The sequence below is a fragment of a genome, unplaced genomic scaffold (assembly GCF_019419815.1).
Source record: "Pyrus x bretschneideri cultivar Hongxiangsu unplaced genomic scaffold, Pyrus_bretschneideri_v1 Contig6, whole genome shotgun sequence".
NCBI classification, from domain to species: domain Eukaryota; kingdom Viridiplantae; phylum Streptophyta; class Magnoliopsida; order Rosales; family Rosaceae; genus Pyrus; species Pyrus x bretschneideri.
The window spans coordinates 9,350,533-9,370,940 of record NW_025999798.1 but is presented as its reverse complement, the minus strand read 5'-3'; the positions used below and the strand labels follow the sequence as shown (position 1 = coordinate 9,370,940).

Genomic DNA, 20,408 nt, shown 5'->3' with positions numbered 1-20,408 from the left:
GAAATTTTGTGTATAAATTGCCTAAAATTGGCGTTAGAAATGGAAATGTTTAATTGTGTGAATTGTGGTTTCGTTAGATTGTCTTTAACATCTCTATTATGTTGTATCCTTTTTGTATTCTACGGTGGTAATGCTCACCACTTAAATTTGTATATATGCACATCACAGATTTTGAAATTTAAACTCATCTAACAATGATAACTAGAATGATGAGTATTGTGAGGTCATCTCCAACCGAAGAGTCCAGAGGGCCAGAGGGTCGAAAATAGCCCGAAAACCGTCTCCAACCGAGGGCCAGGTTAGAGGGCTCGTGAGTCCCAAGGAATCTGAAGGTGCCAAAGGGCTAGCCGCATGCAGACAACTAGCTAGCCTCGGGTTGGCCAAAAATTCAAAAAATCCTATCAAATATAACCGACAGGAACGCATATACAAAAATTTGAATCCAACAGCTAGCTGACTAATCGTTGTATTCAAATTTTTTTTTTTTTTTTTTTGGGCCTTTTTTTTTTAATTCTTAAAAAATCTATTTTTTTCCCTATAAATAACTAAATCATTGATTAAATTTAAGTTCTAACTTTTTTGTTCTTAGAGGATCAAAGGGCTAAAACGAGCCATCTGGTCAGCCCTTAATTGGAGATGACCTGACTATTGTCATTAATTGAAGATGGTAAACAAAAATGCATTCTTTTGCTTTTACTTTTCTATCTAGTTGACCATTCGGCAAGAAAAACTAAACTTGTGTCATTTGGACATTCACTAGAAGTCACAATTTAACATAAAAATCACTATCAATATATTATTATTTTTACATTCGCGTAAATCGAATTCGAGACTTTCTTCACGAACTAAAAACTGAATGTCGTTAGACCAAAGATGGGTCACGTGCAGACACTCTCTCTAAGATTATCAAGTACCTACAGATGTTAGAACCAAAATCGTGTCCCCACCGATTTACCAGGTACAAGTAATCGGATCCAACTCCACAATCACCAGAACCGCTCAACAACTTTAGCCGCAGACATTTCTCATGCGTGAGCCCAACCCTGGCCCACAAACGATGGCCAAGCCAAAAGGTCCAATGATAACCAATGCATGAGGTGAAAAACCATAGTGGTTTGTGGTAGGTGGTTGATAAGGCCACTAGAGAGAGAGAGTAGGGTTGGTCCAGCTCCAAGCAAATTAGTTACGACTTTATGAGGCTTAGGCATGGGAAGGGAGAAGGTGGTCCTCCTTTTTCCCCACTTTTTCCACTGATGTCGTCACAATCCTTCCTACTCATGTTGATGTTATGTCTTGGTAGGTAAGCAATAGTGTTATTGCATGCCTTCCTTTGGGCATCGTATATATCAACTACTTTAAGCTTTAGATGTTTAGGGCATTAATCTTGAAAAGTCTCAACTAATGTGGTTCAACCTCCCACAACAATCTTAGCAAAAATAATTCTTCATGACAGATATGGGATTGTGTGTGGAAAACACGGTGTACTTGTTTGTGACATTGACATTGATTTTATTCGTTGCAACTGATTTAACTAAAAGAGTTTTTTCGGTTATGAATATTATGAAGAATTCACATCGTATAGAATGAGAGATCAATGATTGGATAATAGCTTCGTTGTGTACATTAAGAAATATATATATTTGCATTTGCTTATAGAAATATTACAAACTTTGTTATATATATATATATATATATATATATGGAAATTAATATTAGAAATTTTGTGTTTGTTCTAATAAGAAGTTTACAGATTTGTGTCTATGCTTATAGAATTTTGTTAACCACACAAGTTACAGTTGTCTCTGCAAAAAGAAGTTTTTCAAAATTAAAATTGATCAAATCCTATCTTGCATCAACTTTGTCACGAGAAAGATTATGTAAACTTAATTAGTACATTTGCATCTAAAAACACAATATGTGAAATATTTAAGTAATGTTTGTTATATTTTTCTTCTTTTGATATTAATTGTTAATAACATTTGATGTAGAAATAGATTTTTTCATGTATTTAGCGAACTCTTTTTTATACATATAAATATATAAAGAGTCGAAAATCAAAAAACTCTAGAACCCCACTTTAAAAGCTTGCTTTCAAATTCTCAGGGCCGGACATGAATCAATGCATAATATGTTATTCATTTTTTTATATAGATAAGCTCACATGAATCCGATTCTTATGTCTTAATTAACTTTAATTAGGAAGCATTGATGTAATCTTTTTGAAAGACCAATCACAGTTATACACTTGTGCTCCCCCTCTCTCTCCCCCTCTCTCTCTCCCACCCTCTCTCAAAACATGGTCGCCTGTTACCACCAAAAAGAATGCGGCCAAGGCCAGCAAAAGAATAAAACCTCAAAATTAAAAAAACCATCACTTTCACCTTTTCACTAAATTGATGGGGTACCAAATAATTCTAGGAAATTTGGGTAATAGTATAAAATAATATGAAAGGGAGGAAAAGGTTGTGGAGCGTTGGTGGTTGGTACCCAATCTTAGTGCCCGTGGTCACGTCAAGCTGACGCCAAATTCACACACACAAATATAGACACTTTACCTGCTTTCTATTGATTGAATTACTTGCGTGAAATGAATTTATTGTTATTGTATTTTTTTTTATTAACTAATATAATATTATGTGTAGATTTTTTTTGTATGATATTATATTATTAAATCGAAACGTCATATGATGATAAATATGAAAAGACTGCATGGCAATGACGGCTTTCAAATTAAATGACAACATTTGAGGGGATTTACGATTTAGGACTGAAGTATTGAGTATCTTATAATTTTGTGCAAGTTGTTCTACGAATCACGTTATCAACATTTTTATTCAAGTTTTTCTCTCGTCGTGTGAAGAGTCTTCGGTGTACATTCAATCATATATCTCATTATCTCAATTTGTTTACTTTCCGTGACATTTCACTTGGCCAAGCAATGTGAGAAATAGAAAAAAAATCTCCCGTGATATGGAAGACAAAGAGAAAAGAACACATGAACAACCAAAATCATCCGATGGGATAGAGAGAAGGAACGCTACCCTCTCAAGTAGATAAATATTTTTACTTTTTCTATCTCATACATCCCGCGACGAGTGAGACAATATAAGCAGGTATTCTCCGTCAAGGGCAAGTTGTGACACGGAGATGGCTCCAAAAGGACTAATTGGGAGCACTATTATCTTTGTTGTTAGGTAGCTGATCATCAACATCCCTAGAAAAAGCCCCTAATGAGGAAATATGCTTTTGGATATTAGTTGATTGCTTGCTTTTAAATTAAAGGGGGCGTGACTTCATCAGTCAATATCACAAAAGCTTAAAAAAGATACAAACTGTATCAACAACTGAAAATCACTCACGTGCATGTCTGTTACTGTCCGGCACAAAATCTTAAACCAAATTGGCGAAATGGTTGGTATATGCAGAGACTGAGAGACATGTAGAGGCATGATTCATGAAAAAATGGCAAAAGGATGCACGGAAAGCTAATAATCACAGCACCAATGAAAGCACAAACACAACGATGATATATTGATATAATGCACATTCCACATTATGATAACAAAAATAAAATAAAATAAAAAATATATTTATAGATACAAAATTCTTCATTGATAAGGACAACCACCAAGGTTAACATAGAATGAGTAACAGCAGACTTGAAACTATATGGGAAATATTAGGATCAGTTGCACGTCAGCTTGTGACTGGTTTCTGGCCGTTGATGTATGCAATCCCACCACGGAAAGTGTATGCGTCAATGGTCAGAAATCACCTACCCATGCATGGGCGACTGAAGATAGCACTTAGTGCACAGAGGTATTCATCAATTTTCCCCCTGAACTTGTGATCATTGGCCAATTTCCCCCCTCAACTCTCATAATTAGTCAATTTCCCCCCTCAACTTTAATTTGGCCAATTTCCCCCCTCAACTCTCAAAATTAGTCAATTTGCACCTTACTGTTAATTTTTTATTTTTTTTAATTTTCCATCTATTCTTTTCTTAATTTTCAATCTTTCTAATAACTTCCAACAAAGTACTAAAATTAACATAAACTCACCTGCATAATATAGGGTAAAATGTACAAAAACATAATACAGTTAGTATGTGATATGAGTTGATTATAAGAAAAAGTTATGAATCGGGTTTAAAGCATGTAAAAGAAGAAATAATAACAAAAAGAAATAATAATCCTAAACTCATGGATCATACCTATTTCAATAAAATGGGTTATTTTTAATAAGGAGTCGAAAATTATGAATAGACTAGCCATTTTTTCACTAAAGCTCGATTCTCCGCAATTTACTTGAACTTAGCTTTCGCTTTTATAAAGAAAATTGTATTCACATACAAAAATTTACACATCAATCCTTTTCGTCATCAATTTTGTACGGTCAAAATCAAATAAAATTACTCCATACTGATTTATTATGACTAATAATACTATCTATGATAAATTGTAAAATTCTAAATTTTAATTTATTTGTAATAGGATAAAGATATAGGAACATGATTAACATACATCTTATTTAGTTTCTTACACACACTTGTTTAATTATGATCAAATTAAAAAATTAACAGTAGGGTGCAAATTAACTAATTATAAGAGTTGAGCGGGGAAATTGGCTAAATTAAAGTTGAGGGGGGAAATTAACTAATTATGGGGAAAATTGGCCAAAATTAAAATTGAGGGGGCAAATTGATTAATACCTCTGGTGCATATAATCACGCATGGCGTGGGTGACTATGACTACCTAGAAATACAATGTACAAATTGCTACCGCAAAGAATAGTAAAAAAAAATTTAGTTCCAGTTCCAGGTACTCAGTTCAATGCTGGAGGAAGCTGCACGTTGCAACAAATTTGATGAACTAGAAGTCGGCGTCCAGCTTGAAGATGAAATTTCTACCACCATCTTGGAGGCCCGACATAACAGATGCTTTTTGATAGTCACCGACCCTTCTCTCGAAAAAGTTCGTCTTTCCTCTGCAGAATCAAGCAAATGAGGTCAAGATCATTACCCGTCAACCAGTTTCAAGAATCGACTAAAGCAGGCAAAACCAAATTCTCAGAAATACTCACTGCAAAGAAATAAACTCCATCCAGTCAAAAGGATTGTCCACATTGTACTTCCTCTGGCACCCTAATGCAACCTGGAACAAAGAAAACATTCTACATTTAATGTTGCTACTAATGCCGATAAGAGCTATAGATATTAAACACAACTCCCCTATCCCCTGGGAATCAAAGAAAAACACGAGAGGAACAAATCATCGGAGAGATACCAAGAGTCGATCAGCAACAAATTTTATGTACTGGCTCATAAGATCTGAGTTCATGCCAATCAATGCGCATGGGAGGGCCTCGCAAACAAATTCAGTCTCAATCTCAACAGCTTCTTGTATAATTCCATGAACTTTTTCCCAATTTAGTTGCTTCCGCAACAAACTACAAGAACAAAACAAATAAGTTTCCGTCATTCACATACTGAAGAAAAGAAAACAATTTTAAAATCTCTCTTTTTTACCCAAGTTTCTCCAATTCCCCGATTCTGCGAGGACTAAAAATAATAAACCATTGAGTCCTAAGAAGGAGGAACCACACCGAATAACTATTATCATATGCCTAGCAGAGCATGAAGCTCAATATTGGGAACCAGAAAGAAAATAGATATTACCTATACAAAAGGCAAGCAAAATCACAGTGAAGACCCTCATCTCTAGATATAAGCTCGTTTGAGAATGTCAACCCAGGCATTAGTCCCCTCTTTTTAAGCCAGAATATGGCACAGAAGCTGAGAATGAACAATAAAGTAAAAAACAAGAGAGAAAAGGGTGACAAAAACAAAAGAAAAGATCATACAAGCCTTGTAACGAAAAGTATTAAACATATAAACTCAAGCATATATAATGCAAGCCCAAATTACCTTCCCGAGAAGAAGATTCCTTCAACACATGCAAAAGCAACAAGTCTCTCCGCAAATGAATTGGAACTGCACATCATGCAGAACAAGCAATTGGTTTAAGGAACATCTGCCTTGCTTCTAATCAAACAAAGATCATGTACAGACTACACATGAAGCTTGATGATAACAAGCAGACAGGGTACAGAAGGACACTTCTAAATTTGCACAGTGCAGCAGATGGTACTCAGTTTAAATCTTGTGATATCAACATATCATACAACAGAGAATACAGAGGAAGCTCTTCGTTTTGTTAGAAACTAAATAATACATGGTTAAATTATGTATATACCAACAGTAGCCACATACGATATCACACACAAGGAAGTTCAAATTGGTGCACATGTTATATTCCGGAGTTTGCTATAAATGGCCATCCTACACTTCTCAGGACAAATACAATCCATTCTCTACTCAACAAAATCTTAACATTTGATTTTTGAAAGGACCTAGTAGGTAAACACGTCAAGTACCAGAGTTTTACCATGCATGATCACATACATCATTCACAAACAACTCCAACTATTAAAAAAATAATATCTCCAACACTGGAAATTATAAAGCACTTCAAACCCAAAGATGTGTCATCTCTGCTTATACCTGTGTATCCAATCCAAAGCCCACTTAGCCTTCCTAGACACACAAGGAATGCTTTCAATTGCATTGAACAATCTATGCTTCTCCGTGGAATCCTTGATGTATGTCTCCAAAAGCAAGCTGTACATCTCTGATGGGAGACAGTATTTAAAAAAAGAAACAAAAAGAAATCTCCTTAGACAGGTGGCCACATACATTACAAATAGAGGAACCAAGGAAACTATGTTCAAAATTCTACCTGAATGAATATTCTCCATTGCAAGTTGAAATCCATAGAATGCCCGAGCCTGTGAAGGATGAGAAGCCTTGATGTTAGTAAGCCAACTAGGAGAAAACAAAATGGAATATTAGTCTAATTAATTGGAAAGCCATCAACAGTTCAAAAATTATGGATGAAATTGGGGGAGACGTGAAACACTCTTATCCATAAAGAACAGACCATAAAAAGAAATCACCTCAGGAATTTGAACATCAGTTAAGAATCTTGCAGCCAAATTCTCCAAAACGATCCCATCAGATGCAGCAAAAAATGCAAGGACATGGCTTATAAAGTGTCTTTCAGAGTCGGACAAAGCATCCCACTGTTGTACATCCTGGGAGAGGTCAACCTCCTCAGCTGTAAGCCAATTAACATGTCATTAGCACGTACTGTGTGGAAAAAACAAAACTACTCAACAGTGTAACATAAGGCATCAAATGACTGAAATGCAGACCTTATGCAGACATTCTAAGCAATAATTTAACCACAGCTGCCAAAGACTAGATCTGCCTAGCGCAAGGCGAAAAGATCATATGTTCGAGATTCTAAACTCAGGGTTCTTACATACCAGTGCTATTTACCACAAACACAACAAGCCAAGTAAATCACAGACAATACTACCTACTTATACATTGCAGTTGAAATTCGCAGCCCCCAAAGAGTTTATGCTCAAACATGTTCCCATTTTGTTGGACTTCCATAAGTCTTTACAATCTTGTTTATGTATGACTCCATAAACAACCAATGTATAATGAACTAAGAGAAAGAGAGGAAGAAAATCCCAAATATGTTCCCCTTCAGAGAAACAAAACAGACCCCATAAGTACAATCTTAAACTAAAGCACGGACCCAGTAAAGTAAAAGGACACCCACAGTAACCATATCCAAGCGATAAGTTAAACAACTGAAAAAACGTTGCAACCAAAACAAAAGTACCAGAAAATCCCACCTCAAATTTCATTTAGAAATACAAAGCCAAATTAAAACCACTAATGTCGTACAGATACAAATACAAAAATGAATGAAATTTTGGAAAATAAAGAGACACCCACTTCAAAACACATACAGATAAGCAATTTAAAAAATAATAAAAAAACCAAAGTCACTTGAAACATGAGAATCCTTGTTGTTTGTTACAAAGAGGGAAATTTGAACAAGTTTTCAGTCCAACAACTGAATTTTGAAACCAAAACAAAAAGCATTAAACTCCCACTTCCCCACTTATCTCTTTAAATTCCAATACAAACAGAGTGAAAAACACTAATATTACACAGATAAAATAACAAATAAAAGCCCAAATTCTAAATCATAAATATGAAAGAACCAAGCTTTCAAAGTACAAATTCCACAAAATTAATGAAATTTAAGAAACTAACAGAAACCCACGTCAGAACACATTCACATAAGCAATAAAAAAGCACCAAAAATTCACAAGAAACACGAGAATCGAACAGGAAACATGAACAAGTTACCAGTCCAGAAACTGGCCTCGGCCTTCTTGTACATCTCCCACACCTGCTTGTAACGAACAGGAAACATACAAAACCTCTGCGTCTGCTCCATTAATATCGGCTCCTCCTCCTGCTCTGTTACTTCTTCTTCTCCATTTCCCCTCTCCGTCCCATTTTCCAGAGAACCCATTTTTTTGCAGTTACTGGGTTTTGTTGGGGTTGGAGAGAAACCCTACAAAAACCTCCGCGGAAGAAAAAAATCAGTGACGTGGTTGGATTTTGATGGGACAGCCTATCATAAAAGGCCGGTCGCAGATAGATTTTTATTTTTATTTTTTTTTAATTTCTTTTTGTTTGATTTCGTGCATGGTGCTTGATATTTGGATTCCAGCTGGGAATGGCACGGAAATTGTGTAAAACGGCGACGTATTGGAACACGGGTTGGGCCACTGGCTTTTGCTTTATGAGAACTGGGCTCCCTAAAAACGACCCAACTTTGCCCGGTTTTTTATTTTATTTATTTTGTCTGAAACCGCAAAAAATACACCGTTGTCTCACTTCAAGATGTCTGGATATGGTTGATTTTCATATGAATTTTGGACACAATATGGAGGTATTTCGAAAAAGTTCTAATTGTTACATTTGTGTAAGTTCAAAGTGACACTATTGAATTCTTAATTTTTTTTTTTTTTTAATACATACAATAATATCTACATTACGATGAGAAGTGAGTTGTTTATTTTTTTATTTTAAAAAAAGATTCAGTTTTCAATTTTTTTTTTTTGAGAAATTCAATATTTGTTTATAATAAAGTAAATAAATTAAGAAATTATTTAGTAATTACATGTCTTTAGTTTACAGACAAAAAAAAATAAATAAATAAAATTCTAAGAGACAGTTTCGAATTTATATGCTTTTAAAAAAAAACACCATTTTGATAAAATGTTCTTAAAATTTTAGTGGAACTTTTTCTTTTGCAGCTTTTAGCGTTCAAAATATGCAGGTTAAAAAATCAAAGATTTAAGTAGTTCACCACTCAAAGTTACATTACATCCATTGTGCTGCTCGGGTTATATTGATTTTAAGACTAAAAATTGCGCTCCGCTAATACATGAACTCTCCCTCCTTTTAGTCGTCCCACCCCAATACAGGAGGTTCCATCCTTTTATATAGGACCTCACCCTCAGTCTTGAGTTTTATCAAGTTGGCATTTAATGTGTCACCTACGTAGACTAGCATACTGACATATTTTTACCTATCAACTAGATATTCGGCAATGAAGTAACATGTGTCTAGTCGAGATGGCACGCCTTTTTAGAGTGATGCGGGCTGAGCAGGATGCTCGACCTTGGGTTATCCAACCCTGTCTCTCTGAGCGCCGTCCCAAACACCTTTATGTTTCATCCTAGGTCTTTGACTATGGGGCGCCACATGCCCTGATTAACATTTGGATAGACTTGTTCCTAGAAACTTGTGCTATAAAGTTGTCAGCCTGCCCACGTGCCCCTGACAGTCGAAAAACTCTTCATGTATCCTTGTCAGGATGAGCTCATAGACAGTTGACTTTAGTGCTCTGGAATATTCTCTTCTAAATCCCTTGGGCCTTGGGCTTCTCAATTCTTCCTTGAGCTTTTTCATGATTTTCTTCCAACATATGCTGTTATATGAGCCTAAAAATGTCCAACATTAATAATAGCGTCACTGTGACATTTGACTCCGATGCATGGAAACTTCCACTCAAACTTTTTAGGATAGCGATTTTCATCTATTGCTTTTGTCTTCATGCACAAGCTTATTTCTTTTTTTAGCTACCCACTAGGATTGATAAATAAAAAAAGGGAATTAAATAAAGCGTGTTGAATAATTGAAGGAAAAAATAAAGTATGCTGGAATCATTTTTCGTCTTAAGCGTGAGAATATTATTTTTCTTTTCTGATTGATAGTGATACTATAAGTACACTGTCATATGAAAATATTTGATTCTCTTTCATAGGCCAAGCCGCCACTTTTTAATAATTTTAGAAAGTAGCAAAGGATCTTTCTGTGACACATAGGAACTGACGTTTGTCACCTCCCTCCCTCGCTCCCTCCCTCCCCCACCCAAAAAAAATTGATATATAGTCAACTTTTCTGCTGCGCACTGTCTGGAAACACTCGTCCGAATAACATCCCAAACTCCAAAAATGGCAACTAACAGTGAATGCTTCAACAACCCGCCGCCACTGAGCTCAACCTCCGGACCTGGGACTCTCCTACAACTTGGGGGCCTTACGACCTACGTCGCTGGCCCATCTGAATCCAAGCTTGCAATCCTTCTCATCTCCGATATTTGGGGTATCAACCTTTTTTCATTAACTTGTTTTTAAGTTAAAATTTTGAAATTTATGGAAGTATATTGTTTTGTAACAATGTTGGTTCGTTCGTTTGTGTTATGATTTTGCAGGCTATGAAAACCTAAATCTGAGGTACGATTCTTTTCCCCAATTATTTCTTTTGCTTGATTAACCAATTATGTCTTATCGACACTCCGTCTTATGAAACGGTCGATCTTTCACATTTGCTTTATTGCTTATATGTGAAAGACGCATTTCATGAAACGGATACATGCAAGTTTTTCTCAAGAAGTAGATTCTATTAACTAATTAATTACTTATTACATGAAATGAAAGTATTCACATGTGTGTGTGTATATATATATATTTTCCTGAGAAGGAAAATAGCGGATAAAGTTGCTGCAGCCGGATTTTTGGCGGTAGTTCCTGATTTCTTTTATGGCGACCCTGTTAATCCCGCTAACCCGCAGTTTGATGCTGAGATATGGTTCAAAATTCATAGCACGGTACCATTTTACAATTAGACATTTCCGGCTCTGAAAGTAAAGCAGAAATAGAACACTTGGATGGATTTTATGTACCACTTATATGTCTTTTGGAATGCTTTAGGAGAGAGGATGTGAAGATGCAAAACCGTTGATTGCTGCTCTGAAGAGTCAAGGCGTTTCCGCCATCGGAGCTGCAGGCTTTTGCTGGGGAGGTAGTTAAAATTTTCAACGTTCGGATGAACTACTTGTTGATAGAGAACATGAAGTGGTTAATCTGATAAAATGTGCGTTGCAACCATTTGATTCAGGGAATGTGGCGGTGAAACTAGGGAAAACCGATGAGATTCAGGCCGCTGTAATACTGCATCCTGGTCGATTAACAGATGAGGAAATCGATCGTAAGTTTTGTGTCCCTGCTATTTAATCTGAACACAACTATTTGTAACCGATTGATTAAGGTTTAAGGACATGTTTATGCAGAGGTTAAGGTTCCTACTGCAATATTGGGAGCTGAGACTGACAAGCATTCACCCGCTGAACAAATCAAACACTTTGGGGATATTTTGTCAACTAAATCTGAGGTATCTAAAGAAATATGATAGCTGAATTTCTTCTTCTTGTTATTGAAAGAACTAGGGTTACAACATTATATAGAGTCGCACTCTAACTTGGATCCTATACTAAAGCCTATAAACAAGGCAGTCAAAATACAAAACAAGTAAGTAAATAATTAAAGAAATATTTACAATATTTACTTAACCAATTCTGTGATTCCTTCCTTAATACTCCCCCTCAAGTTGGAGTGTATGTTAATGACACCCAACTTGCTGAGTAGTGTTTCAAATTGTGTTGAACTCAATGGCTTGGTAAAAATGTCAGCTGGTTGATCAGATGTCCGTATGTAGACTGTACGAACCATTCCTTCTTGAATCTTCTCTCTTACCAAATGGCAATCAATTTCTATGTGTTTCGTCCGTTCATGAAATACCGGATTCGAAGCAATGTACATGGCTGCTTGATTGTCACAAAATAAAGTGACTGGTTGTGGATGATTCACCTTCAAATCTTTTAAAATGTTCTTCAACCATGTAATCTCACAGCATGTAGTGGCCATGGAACGGTATTCTGCCTCTGCACTGGAGCGAGATACAGTAGTTTGTTTCTTTGTTTTCCAAGAAATCGGTGCTTGACCAAGCTGAATGCAATAACCCGTTATTGATCTCCTCGTATCCTTGCATCTAGCCCAGTCAGCATCACAAAATGCCCTTAATTGCAATGATCCTGTAGAGGGTAGAAAAATACCTTGTCCAGGTGCACTTTTGATATACTTGAGAACTTTGTGTGCTGCTTCAAGGTGTGGTTGTCTAGGCTTTTCCATGAATTGACTTAGCATGTGGACGGCATATGCTAGGTCCGGCCTTGTTATAGTCAAGTAGATTAATCTTCCTACAAGCCTTCTGTATGGTGATGCATCAACTAATAGCTTTCCTTCTGTCTGTGTGAGAGAAATGTTTTGCTCTACAGGAAATCTTGAAGGTTTGGCACCTAAGAATCCCGCATCATCTAATATATCCAATGCATATTTTCTTTGGCACAAGGTTATGCCATGCTTGGACCGCGCAACCTCTATCCCCAAGAAATATTTGAGTTTGCCCAAGTCTTTCAATTTAAATTGTTGCGAGAGAAACTGCTTTGTATCCTCAATTTCTTGCAAATTATTTCCGGCCAGTATTACATCATCAACATAAACTAGCAAAGCAATGAAGTTACCTTGACGATTTCGGACGAATAGTGAGTAGTCAGACCATGACTGGTGAAAACCAGCAGCCTTGAGAGCACTGGAAAGTTTAAGGAACCATTGCCTCGAAGCTTGTTTTAGGCCATATAAGGATTTATTTAACTTGCATACTCGAGTCTCCCCCTTTCGGCCGAAACCAGGAGGCAAGCACATGTAAACTTCTTCGTCGAGGTCACCATGTAAAAAGGCGTTATTAACGTCGAGTTGATGTAAGTGCCATCCACGGACAGCAGCCACACTAAGGAGGACACGAACAGTGGTCAATTTGGCAACAGGAGCAAAAGTTTCTCTGTAATCTACACCTTCGATCTGACTGTAACCTTTCGCAACCAAGCGTGCTTTATAACGCTCGATAGTCCCATCAGGTTTCAGTTTCACCTTATAGACCCATTTGCAACCGATGGGGCGTTTGTGTTGGGGTAGAGGGACGAGAGACCAAGTGTTGTTGGCCTGAAGAGCCTCAATTTCGTGCTTCATGGCAGCACGCCAATTTGGATTTTGAACAGCCTGCAAAAATGTGGTAGGTTCTTGGATGGCTGTGATGTTAGCAACAAAAGTTCTGTGGGGTGAAGAGAGACGGTGGTAAGATAAGAAGTGAGAGAGAGGGTGAGAGGTACCTGTTGACGTGACCACATTCGTGGAAGATGAAGGAGCAGGTCTGGACGGGAGAGATGTCTCGACGTGAAAGTCCTGCAAAAATTGGGAGATTTTGGTAGGGCGTGTGCCACGTCGTGGTGCAGATGGTATAGCAGCCACGGGGCAAATGGGGTTGGGGTTAAGAGGTGGGATTGGTGACGCGGGGTTGTTGTCCAGAGGGGTAGAGGACGGTGTCGGTGTAGTGGATGGTGAGTCGGTGGAAAGTGGGGTATCGGTGGAAGGATGATGATGCATGGGAGCAAGGTTGGAATTATGAGTATGCATGGGAGCAGGGTCGGTGGGCGGTGCAGTGAGCAAATCTAGTGAATGGGGTAGGATAGGAGACGTGTCATAAGACAAAGAGGGAGGTGGTACATCCATAGCACACGGTGACGGTGGAAAAGGGGGGTTGGGCAAGGAACTAGGTACAGCGGAAATATTGGAGGTGTGGTAGGGAAAATGGTCCTCAAAGAATATGACATCCCGTGACACAAAAACCTGTTGAAGTGTGAGATCAAACAACTTATAACCCTTTTGCGCATAAGGATAACCAAGAAAAATACAACGACGTGCACGAGGGTCAAATTTTGAAGGTTTTTGTGCATGGGTGGACGCAAAACACAAACAGCCAAAAACACGTAGGTGTGTGTAAGTTGGTTCTTTGTGAAACAATTTTTGATATGGTGTTTGCCCTTGAAGGAGAGGAGTAGGTGTGCGATTGATGAGGTAGGCCGAAGTAAGGATGGCATCACCCCAAAAACGTTTAGGAAGGTTGGCTTGAAATAGTAGGGATCGAGCAACATTGAGCAAGTGGCGATGCTTGCGTTCAACGACACCATTTTGTTGTGGTGTGTTGACGCAACTAGTTTGGTGAATGATGCCTTTGAGAGTGTAAAATGTGTTTAGTTTGAACTCAGGACCATTGTCACTTCGAACGATTTTGACCTTAGTGTTGAATTGATTTTCTACCATGTGAATGAACTGAACAAGGAGATTTTGGGTGTCAGACTTGTGTTTCATCAAATAAACCCATGTGCACCGAGTATAATCATCGACAATAGTGAGAAAGTATTTGGCACCGGAAAGAGACGCAACTTGATAACCACCCCAAATATCAACATGAATTAATTCAAAACATGACTGAGTAGAGATAGAACTTAATGAAAAAGATGATCTTGTTTGTTTGGCCAATGGGCAAATAAAACATTTATTTGAATCACAAGTTTTATTGTGCAAAAAGGGAAATAACATGGATACTTTGTGCGATGGATGCCCAAGGCGTTGGTGCCAAAATGTAGATGGTAGGGTGGTAACGGTGTTGCATGTTCCTTTCTTTGGTGGGTCGAGATAATAGAGTCCCTCCCGTTCAAATCCCATCCCAGTCATCTTCCCCGAGCGTAGGTCCTGTATGACACAAAATTGTTTTAGAAAAATGGTAATGTACAGGGAATCATAGGCTAATTTGCTAATGGATATCAAATTTAGCTTAAAGAATGGTACACATAAAACATTATCAAGAACAAGATGGGGAGAGAAAACAACTCGTCCGACATGGGTGACCGTAGCAAGGGATCCGTTGGGTAACTCAACAGTACGGTTTTCAACAGGTTTCAAGGATGTAAGGAAGGTAGGGCTACATACTATGTGGTCTGTGGCTCCACTATCCAAAATCCAAACGGTTTTCTGTCCATTACGTACAAAGGAGAAGGCTTTACCTGAAAGTTCTTCAGAGTTTGAAGAATTACCCACTTGGTTGACGAAAGAGGAGGATTTGCTCTTGTTTAACAATTGCAGAATCTGCTTACAATCCTCTTGGGAAAAAGGGAAGTTTGGCAGCACGTCTCTTTTGGCATTTGTCATGACTTGGTTGCCTTTGGAAGGACGACCTTGTTCAACCTCAGCAGCCGCCTTTCGTTTACGACAAAAATCAAAGGTGTGACCCTTCCATCCACAAAATGTGCACTTGAGATGCGCCCGACAATTTTTGGTGGTGTGGTTTGTTTTGTTGCACTTCAAACATCGATTCCCATGATCCTCAGACTCGGCTTCCCGATTTGTAGTTTTCACGGCAAACACTGCTGCCTCTGGTTGGGCAGTGCCTTTCCCATTAGAGATTTCTAGTTGACGTTCATGACGAAGAACCAAGGAATAAGCTTTGTTCACCGTGGGCAGTGGCTCGAGTAGAAGGGTATTGCTACGAACAGTGGCATACGAGTCATTCAAACCCATGAGGAATTTCATGGTTTTCTGAGTCTCCACGTAACAAGCAATCTCCTTCTTCGTTTCACAACTACAAGCTGGGATTGAGCATAGGACATCCCGTTCATCCCAAAGACTTTTCAGTTTGGTGAAATAAGAACTCACGGTCATGGTTCCTTGCACACAATCGTGGATTTCATTCTCTAAATGGAAAAGTTGTACGATATTCACATGAGAAAATCTTTCTTGCAAGTCAAGCCACATTTGACGAGCATCCTTACAATGGATAACACTTCCTGAAATTTCCTTGGACATCGATCCCAATAACCATGTCTTGACTAAAGTGTTGCATCGATTCCATTGTTGCAACTCTTCGTGTTTGTCCTCACTTGGTTTCTTGATTGTGCCATCAACAAGTCCAAGTTTGTTCTTGACCGTTAAGGCCATTGTCATGGATTGAACCCATGTACCATAATTATCTTCCACCAATGGCTGCGGTACGAGAACTGCACCAGGCTGGTCCGAATGATGGAGATAGAGTGGGTGGTTTGGGTTTTCCCACTTTAGATGTGAGGCTATGCCTGAAGAAGTTATTTGTGTTTCTGGTTTCTCACCCATGGCTGCGTCGGCTTGGGTGGCTTTTTGTGTTTTGTTGTGTTTCCCAGATCAACTCTCTGGTACCATCTAAAGAAATATGATAGCTGAATTTCTTCTTCTTGTTATTGAAAGAACTAGGGTTACAACATTATATAGAGTCGCACTCTAACTTGGATCCTATACTAAAGCCTATAAACAAGGCAGTCAAAATACAAAACAAGTAAGTAAATAATTAAAGAAATATTTACAATATTTACTTAACCAATTCTGTGATTCCTTCCTTAATAGTGATCTCTCAGAGAAAAAAAAACACCACATTAAATCTCAACTTATTTGTTTTAAAGATTTTCCATAGATATAAAGAAAATTAGTAGTACGGATCTCAAAATTATGATCGATTCGTAGCATTGTCTACTCTAAAGTCAATTAAAATTGGCATCTAAATTTGACAAAACATTGAGCATTGGTCTTTGATGCCAACTCCCCAATAATTTCCAATTCAATTAAAATTGGTATCTAAATTTGACAAAACTTTGAGCATTGGTCTTTGACGTCAACTCCCTAATCCTTTTAACGAGTAAATCGGGAACATCACAATTATCCATTAATAGCACGTCCTTGATTTTGATGAAATTTCTCACAGATTTTGGCATCAATAGCCAATGCTTCATTTTTTGTGAAATGCATATACCAATTTCAATAGATTTTTTATTCAAGAACCAAAAGCTAAATTTCGGTCATAGTTTAAGAACCAATGGTCCTATTCACTCTAAGTATAATCATAATCACACTACTTTGGTTTTTCAAATTGTGCTTTTTGTATTAAAATTCACTCCATGATATGCAATGTTTGCAGCTGTTTGATAGCTTTGTGAAAATATATCCTGGAGCGGCTCATGGATGGACAACAAAGTACAATTCTGAGGATGAAATGGCAGTCAAGAGAGCTGAGGAGGCTCATTTGGACATGTTAAATTGGCTTACCAAGTATGTCAAGTGAAAAGTTGGTTGGTTGTACCAAAACAAGAATAATTGACAGGCTTATTTTTTTGGTATACAACTTGGAACTCAAATTCGATTTCACTTTTTTGCTAGAACAAAATATCGTCATTTTACACCTTGAAACTCAATTTCTGCTCCACTTTTATGAGATTCTGTCAATTTTAACATAGCAAAAGTTTTGATTATATGGGGTCCATCAAAGCAAAAGAGAGAAGGGTATTTTTGGTTGTCGAACATAAGGGATTTGGATCCTCTCCTGAGCAGAGGGTTCAAATCCTCCTGACCCTATAACACGGGCTGTTGGATTTTGATCCAACGGCTACAATTATTATAACTTTTAGAGGAACCCTCTGTTTGTAGCTGTTGGATCAAAATTCAACTGTCCGTGTTATTGGGTCAGGAGGATTCGGACCCCCTGCTCAGGAGAGGATCCAAATCCGAGCATAAGTGTCGCATTCCTCTTTCCTAACATTCCGCCTATTTTTTACGAAGTTGACATAATTTCAACAAAGTGAAGTAAAAATCAATTGTAACCGATTGATTAAGGTTGAAGGACATGTTTATGCAGAGGTTAAGGTTCCTACTGCAATATTGGGAGCTGAGACTGACAAGCATTCACCCGCTGAACAAATGAAACACTTTGGGGATATTTTGTCAACTAAATCTGAGGTAGTGATCTCTCAGAGAAAAAAAAAACACCACATTAAATCTCAACTTATTTGTTTTAAAGATTTCATCTTTTTTCCATAGATATGAAGAAAATTTGTAGTATGGATCTCAAAATTATGATCGATTCGTAGCTTTGTCTACTCTAATGTCAATTAAAATTGGCATCTAAATTTCACAAAACATTGAGCATTGGTCTTTGATGCCAACTCCCCAATAATTTCCAAATCAATTAAAATTGGTATCTAAATTTGACAAAACTTTGAGCATTGGTCTTTGACGTCAACTCCCTAATAATTTCCATCGAATCACATGGGATCCTTTTAACGAGTAAATCGGGAACACCACAATTATCCATTAATAGCACGTCCTTGATTTTGATGAAAATTCTCAGACTTTGGCATCAATAACCAATGCTTCATTTTTTGTGAAATGCATATACCAATTTCAATAGATTTTTTATTCAAGAAACAAAAGCTACATTTCGGTCATAGATTTTTTTATTATTTTTTTATGTTAGCTTTTCTTAAGTTAATTCAAATATCTTTAATCGTTGATTACAAGTGTTTAAATATGTACGATAATAGATTTTGCACTAAAAATTATATTTTGAAGAATATGAGTTTGATAGTTTGTTGTTATGGTAACAGAACTAAAATAAACATAAACCATAAAACAAAAAACTTGAAAATTTTGAAAAGAGGCGTTCGATATGAAGCTAGCGATTCGTAGTAGAAACTATTGCTAATGCGCTAGCGACAGTTATTCATAACAATCGGTATCTAAGTATTGATCGTATCCTTTTCTATTTCATTTATTTTGGGGGTGCTATCCACACACCCTATTTTACTTTTCTCACACCTCTTAGTAATTTATGTCCGTTAATCTTTTTTAATTCATCCGATCCAACGGCCGAAAATTAAAAACGTGTGTGAAAAGTAAAATGAGGTGTGTGAATATCACAGCCCTTTATTTATTTGGAAGCAAGTTTACGATTTATTGAGCAACAAATATATATTTAGTAGACTATTTAAGTCGAAAACTAAAAAAATAAGTGAAAAATATAGTGGGGAGGCCCAAAACATTGTTAAAATGACGTTCCACCCTCAAGAATATAACAAAAAGTATTACTATAATCTTCAAACTACATGGTGAGGTGAAGGTGAAAAATTAACAACGATTTATGTACGAAGTTGTAGAAATTGACTAAAAACTGTTTTAAATACGACCGGGCGAAGGTGAAAATAAATAGATTGAACGATGATTTAAATACGACTGGGCGAGGATCGGTAGCGTGGTATCGATCCTTCCCAATTCCATTTTTATTTATTTATTTTTCTGTTTTTTGTTTATTCCTTTGAGTTTTTTCTTCGTACATTACTTTATCTAAGTAACAAATATTAAATTCAAATATCTTTAATCGTTGATTACAAGTGTTTGAATATGTACGATAATAGATTTTGCATTCAAAAATATATTTTGAAGAATATGAGTTTGATAGTTTGTTGTTATGGTAACAGAACTAAAATAAACATAAAGCATAAAACAAAAAACTTGAAAATTTTGAAAAGAGGAGTTCGGTATAAAGCTAGCGATTCATAGTCGAAACTATTGCTAACATGCTAGCGACAGTTCTTGCTGACAATCGGTATCAAGTAACTGATCGTATCCTTTTCTATTTCATTTATTTTGGGGTGTGCTATCCACACATCCTATTTTACTTCTCTCACACGTCTTGATAATTTCTGTCCGTTGATCTTTTTTAATTCATCCGATCCGACGGCCAAAAAATAAAAACATGTGTGAGAAGTAAAATGAAGTGTGTGGATATCACACCCCTTTATTTATTTGGAAGCAAATTTACGATTTATTGAGCAACAAATGTATATTTAGTAAACTATTTAAGTTGAAACTAAAAAAATAAGTGAAAAAAATATAGTAGGTAGGCCCAAAACATTGTTAAAATGGCGTTCCACCCTCAAGAATATAACAAAAAGTATTACTATAATCGTCAAATTACATGGTGAGGTGAAGGTGAAAAATTAACAATGATTTATGTACAAAGTTCTAGAAACTGACTTAAAACTGTTTTAAATACGACTGGGCTAAGATGAAAATAAATAGATTGAACGATGATTTAAATACGACTGGGCGATGATCGGTAGCGTGGTATCGATCTTTCCCAATTCCATTTTTTAAATTTATTTTCTGCTTTTTTGTTTATTCCTTTGAGTTCTTTCTTCGTGCATTACTTTATCTGAGTAACCACTATTAAATTCAAATATCTTTAATCGTTGATTACAAGTGTTTAAGTAGGTACGATAATAGATTTTGCATTCAAAAATATATTTTGAAGAATATGAGTTTGATAGTTTGTTGTTATGGTAACAGAACTAAAATAAACATAAAGCATAAAACA

At 36.8% G+C, this 20,408-nt stretch overlaps 2 protein-coding genes across 2 annotated transcripts; one reads left to right on the top strand and one right to left on the bottom strand.

Annotated features, from left to right (window-relative positions):
• Positions 1-4,671: 4,671 nt before the first annotated feature.
• On the bottom strand, positions 4,672-8,556 carry LOC103955618 (ribonucleoside-diphosphate reductase small chain A). Its single transcript, XM_009367518.3, has 9 exons — positions 8,292-8,556; positions 7,016-7,176; positions 6,799-6,847; positions 6,564-6,690; positions 5,928-5,993; positions 5,679-5,795; positions 5,287-5,449; positions 5,084-5,154; positions 4,672-4,987 (listed from the first exon to the last, which is right to left on the bottom strand). Exons 1-9 carry the CDS (start codon positions 8,458-8,460, stop codon positions 4,873-4,875), a joined length of 1,038 nt encoding a protein of 345 aa, XP_009365793.2. The 5' UTR covers positions 8,461-8,556; the 3' UTR covers positions 4,672-4,872.
• A 1,882-nt stretch (positions 8,557-10,438) lies between these two features.
• Positions 10,439-17,451, top strand: LOC103955617 (endo-1,3;1,4-beta-D-glucanase-like). Its single transcript, XM_009367517.3, has 7 exons — positions 10,439-10,604; positions 10,714-10,735; positions 10,983-11,109; positions 11,213-11,303; positions 11,400-11,489; positions 11,572-11,672; positions 17,178-17,451. Exons 1-7 carry the CDS (start codon positions 10,454-10,456, stop codon positions 17,319-17,321), a joined length of 726 nt encoding a protein of 241 aa, XP_009365792.2. The 5' UTR covers positions 10,439-10,453; the 3' UTR covers positions 17,322-17,451.
• Positions 17,452-20,408: the final 2,957 nt, after the last annotated feature.